Here is a 5,439-nt window from a genome sequence, read left to right on the forward strand (position 1 = left end):
ACCACTAAGGTCTATATAAAGAGACTTCAGATACAGTATTACGGGACCACTAAGGTCTATATAAAAGAGACTTCAGATGCAGTATTAGGGGACCGCTAAGGTCTATATAAAAGACTTCAGATACAGTATTAGGGGACCACTAAGGTCTATATAAAAGAGACTTCAGATACAGTATTAGGGGACCACTAAGGTCTATATAAAAGACTTCAAATACAGTATTAGGGACCACTAAGGTCTATATAAAAGACTTCAGATACAGTATTAGGGACCACTAAGGTCTATATAAAAGCATCCAAAGAGCACCATGTCATGGGACTTTTTGAAAGTAGATCCGGTAAATGAACAGTTCTGTCTGTGGACAACAATGGAAAATGTCAGTCCCCCTGTACAGTAAAATGAAAACTAGTAGTTTTTTTCTGAGCTGCTGTCCTGTTGATTGCAGGTGGACGTTGTCATCAAAGAGGCCACCAACATGGACAACCTGGCCCAGCTGTATGAGGGCTGGACTGCCTGGGTGTGAACGCTATGCTGCTTCATGTCTTTGGTCCAGCGAAGGCTTGGAGATCCACCAGAGTCCAGCGGGTCTGGGGTGTCTGAACAGCAGCACCAGGCCACCCTGGGGGTAGGAAATGGGAAGCGGATGCTTAGTCCGCCCTCCCAAACTCCTGGGCACCCAATCTGGGGCAGCGACCTCGTAGCACCGCTGCAACCACACTCCCCCAACCACCGGCGATCGGGCTAACGCAACGCTTAGTGCTGCAGCCCCGCCTTCCTTTCTGGGTTTTGACCAGTCAAAGCAGCGCTGATGGGGGCGGGGGGGAGGAGGACAAAGGCCTCCTCACCCTCGACTTAGAAATACCTTCCCCCCCCTCACCTGCATTGCTCACTGTCAAGTACCCATAAAAACCACTGCATCCTGTTGAGCCAGACACACTCCACCTGAGGGCAGGATGAAGCAGGAAGTGAGCCGTTTCCCTTTGAAGCCCACAGCTGACACGCCGTGGATGGGACTTCACCGGGGCGAGAGCTCAGATGGATGGGCCGCTTACATGGCCACATTTGTTTTTCTCTAATCTTTTCCTCAATGCCATTGTGATTCTGATTGGCCAGTGGGTTACACGGTTGGGCAGGAGTACTGATGACAAAAGGTTTAACAGGATTCATAAGGCTACATGGACTCCCACCTGAAACATGTGATGAAAAGAAATGAAGGTGGAAAACAATCCAACTCTACTTTGATTGCTGAACAGTAAAGACTTTACACGTCTTGAAGATTTCCCAAAATAAAAGATTGTTAAGCGGAGTTGTTTTCTCAGGAAGGTTTCGTGCTTTTGTGGATAAAAGTGAAACGTCCTGTCATGTGATATAGTTTCGGATGGCTCACCTGTGACCTTAGAACGGACGCGTAAAGGTGAAGTCACCTAGACGAGGGACAACCTCTGTCCGATTGTTTTTCCTCGGTGTGCATCTTTAGTCTGTGTTGAGCTTTGTAACTATCCCCAGTCCTTCTTTAACACGCTGTAGGAGTAGATTTCTGCCTTTTTTGACTTGCTTGTCAGAAGACGTCGCGTTCCTCAGACATATTCTCCCCCCAGCCCTAATGCTTGCATTTTTATTAACCTTAACCTTCTAGTTTTACATTTTTAGTGGGAGAAATTATGTTTTTGGTGATGGTGCAAAATGTTAATTCTTAACGCTTTTATTGGATTTTGTTGGATACCAAATAAACATGGAACCGAGAAGTGTCGGGTTTTGATTTAACAACGGGAAGCTTTAGATTCAGGACAGCGCTGCGTGCTCACCAGACAGACTCAAACCTGCAGGAACCCGACATGCTTGATTTTCTTTCTTCCTCTAGGTCAAACAGTTTTATCGGTAGTTTCCCAGCATTACTGCCAGATGATTACGACTCCGTGACGTGTTGGGTTAGTGGGGGGGTCTTACGTCTACGGCTTTCAAAGAGGACTTGAAATCTAAAGTTAGGGAAACAACGCTCTGCTTTAAAATTAAGCGTCTTTTCTGCTTGAAAATCAACACTTTTGACGCTTTTCTTTTTTAAGCCTTTTTTTTCAATGTCACTTTTTTGACATTTAACACTACGTAACACTAACTTATTACATTTAGTTTTCCAGTTGTTTTTGGAATTTATGGTCAATAAACCTCAGGAATTTATACCTTATGTTTAAGTTAGAAAAGCAGAAAATAGGAATTATTTAGAATAAAATTAAAGGAATTAATGTTGATTTTTTTTTTTTGATCCCACAACGAGAGGTACATATCCAGTATTTCATCACAGAAAGCAATCAGGAATAAAGGGGGACCCCTTGGACCTGATGACCACCACTGATTAACATCCACATAAATAATACAATAAATGTATTATACATGTAATTATGCACATTTGGGGTAGTTAACTAGTATAACTGATTCTGTATAAAGGTAGGACAGCTGCTACAAACTGGAACTTTTCTGAAATAGAGATCATGTGGTTCTGCATCTCAGCTTTTTATGATTTATGATAACAGCCTCCTGTGTCTTGACTTCATAAATGAGCAGTCATATGAGTACACACTAACCACCTCAAATTCAATATTCACAGGAAGCGAGCGCTCCATCATAACCTAGCAACAGTGCAAACATGAACTACGATGCCCACAGTCCTCTGGGGGTTTTCTGGCCTTCATTGTCACCCCTGTATCTTCTATCAGACCAGAAACCCCATCACAAGGGATTATATTACTATGTTATATTTATTTTTCGGTTGTGCCATTGGACGGAGGCTTTCCGGCAGAGGGCTGAGAATGCTGTGCATGATTGTAAAGAACCAAGTTAATTAAAAAAGAGGGTTGGGGGTTGATAGAAGCTCCAGCAGGTTAATGATTACTCTCAGTGCTTATCACTGAGTGTGAGAGGGACTGAGAGGGACAGACCGGGACTGTTCGGCCGCGGAGAGGACAGCGATGGCAGGCCTGCGTGTCTGTGTGTCCGATTTTGAGGAGGAAGCTAAGCGGGTTCTTCCCAAAGCTGTGTATGACTACTACCGCTCCGGAGCTGATGAGCAAAACACACTGGCTGACAATGTCGCTGCCTTTAAGAGGTACCCCACACACACACACACTCACATACACATATATGGAGAACTGTTAGACATTGTGTTAGAATGTAGTTCCACCGAAGCTCCAAGCCGCATTCTCCTGTGACATCTGCAAAGCTCTGAGCACCAATCACTGTCATCCTTATACAAGAGGAGGACAAAAACAGAGGAATTTTGTAAGAGTAGATTGTGTAAGACAGGGGTCACAACTCTATTTCACTTTGCCCAGACTGGATAATGAGACTCACATCCTGGGGCAGACATGTATAGTTTAATATGCTTTTATTTAACCCTCATGTTGTCCTCATGTTGTCCTCATGTTGTCCTCATGTTGTCCTATATCAATGTTCTTTTTAATTCCCCAAAATAACATGATTGATTCCACCCAATACTCTTTGCCAAGTACAAATCTCTACTTTCATTAATTTTGGGGCGTCTTTTTCAATTTTATAGCATTTGGAACAACAATGGAAGTGGTTTTAAAATCTTATTGAGTAAAATTTGACATATTCCAGTTTCACATTCCTTTAATTTTAGTCAAAATAATTCCTAATTTCTGCTTTTCCAACTCAAGCATTACACTCTAAGACATATCTGTAAATTTTAACAGAAATTGTCCCTTGTACGTGATTCAAAGCTATATTTCTGTTAATTATTTTGCCATTGACAATTATTTAACTGAAAAATTCTGTTTTTTACTTACAGTAGAAATTTTTGGTAATGAGCTGCCAGTACTCTTTCTGTTATTTTACGGATTTATTTTTTTAGAGTGTAGGTATGGGTTCCTATAAATGAGGTTGATTGCTCATAAATTCAAAAAAAAAACTGAAGTTAAGAAGTGTTAAAAAAGGCCAAAAAAGTGACAAACATTCCAAAAAGCGTCAAAAGTGTTGAAAAAAGGGACAAAAACATTAAAGTGTTGATTTTATAATTTTGACGGGAAGAAAACCTGAGGATTTATCAAAATTCAAACATCTTTGTGTTACTGCATGTCTCATACGATCTTTTCACATGCAGTTAGATCGACATAAAGTCCGCCAAAAAGTTCCTCATCCATCAGAGAAATTAATAATTCAAGCAAAACAATGAATACATATTTAAAAGCACGCTGCCACACATGAACGTTCTGGTTCTGGGGGATTTTCTGCGACTCAAAGTCTGCAAATCTGCCAACTTCTGCTTTTTAATATTTGAATATATGAGAACATACTGGTCCGTCTGTGGTATAGTTGCATAATTTCTTTTATTCTGCATTATTTCAAACTGGAATTAGTCTGTTGACACCCTTTTTGATTTATGTGTTTATTTTATTAGCAGCAGTCACACAATTATGCATATATCTTCCTATTGTTATTACTGGTATGTTCACACATCAATATGTTAGTGTCTTCATGCAGATGTCTACATTTTAATACAATATGCATGAAATAGTATTAGTAACATTTAATAAGATACAATTCTGTCATGTATCTTCTTTTACCAGGACATATCATACTGGAAGCCATAAATAACTCCTTACTAAACAATACAACATGTCGAAAATCTATCCAAAAAAAATTATAAATGTGTGTGTACACCTGGATATGTCAGAAGAAATCCAAGGTAGTGTAGGGGGGCCACCAAATAAGTATGAAAATGTCTGAAAATATACATTAATATGAATCCAACATATTAATAGGAAAGATACATTGACCTATTTATGATTTATAATCATTCTTAAACATATAATAGATAATATTATATATATATATAATATAAGAGATAATCTTACTATGGGTAAAGTAGACAGACGGTAAGTATTTCTTTTTCTTTTTTTAAAACGGATTTACTATGCTGCCCACGTGTCTGTTAATTATGATATATAAACAATATCTAATAATTTCATCTATTCGGCCCGGATGAATATGCAGTTCAGTTGTAGACCGTATATGTAGGAGGGGCTCCCTACTCAGGGGTCTCTCTTTCAGCTGAAGACCCCTGTGTTAGTGGATGTGGAGATATACAGGGGGGGTCCTGATGAAGCCTCCACCAGGTTAATGATTCCAGCAGTACTCAGTGTTGGACACACATCCTCTAAGGCCATAGTCCAACTGCATCTGAGCCAATGTGTACCGTGTAAACACACACACACACACACACACAGCTCTGAGGACACAGTAAGATTAACTGATTGATTAAACCTTTAATAAGAGTTATCTTATACCTATGAACCTGGTGTCACCTCCTGTCAAACAGCTGTGTGTGTGTGTGTGTGTGTGTGTGTGTGTGTGTGTGTGTGTGTTGTGTGTGTGCAGGTGGCTCCTCGTTCCCCGGGTGTTGAGGAATGTGTCCACAGTGGACCTGTC

The 5,439-nt window shown here is 40.4% G+C and overlaps 2 protein-coding genes across 3 annotated transcripts in view; both read left to right on the plus strand.

Annotated features, from left to right (window-relative positions):
- Positions 1-1,742, plus strand: part of smg1 (SMG1 nonsense mediated mRNA decay associated PI3K related kinase) — a 63,310-nt gene extending 61,568 nt beyond the window's left edge. For both annotated transcript variants that reach the window (XM_034893484.1, XM_034893485.1), the window contains exon 64: positions 443-1,742. In XM_034893484.1, the coding sequence (XP_034749375.1) occupies positions 443-520 (78 nt within the window). In that variant the 3' untranslated portion in view covers positions 521-1,742. The remainder of the gene's footprint in view (positions 1-442) is intronic.
- A 1,177-nt stretch (positions 1,743-2,919) lies between these two features.
- Positions 2,920-5,439, plus strand: part of LOC117958219 (hydroxyacid oxidase 1-like) — a 4,584-nt gene continuing 2,064 nt past the window's right edge. The window contains exons 1-2 of the mRNA XM_034894495.1: positions 2,920-3,097; positions 5,389-5,436. Of these exons, the coding sequence (XP_034750386.1) occupies positions 2,961-3,097; positions 5,389-5,436 (185 nt within the window). The 5' untranslated portion in view covers positions 2,920-2,960. The remainder of the gene's footprint in view (positions 3,098-5,388; positions 5,437-5,439) is intronic.

This window comes from Etheostoma cragini, chromosome 15 (genome assembly GCF_013103735.1).
Source record: "Etheostoma cragini isolate CJK2018 chromosome 15, CSU_Ecrag_1.0, whole genome shotgun sequence".
Taxonomy (NCBI): Eukaryota; Metazoa; Chordata; class Actinopteri; order Perciformes; family Percidae; genus Etheostoma; species Etheostoma cragini.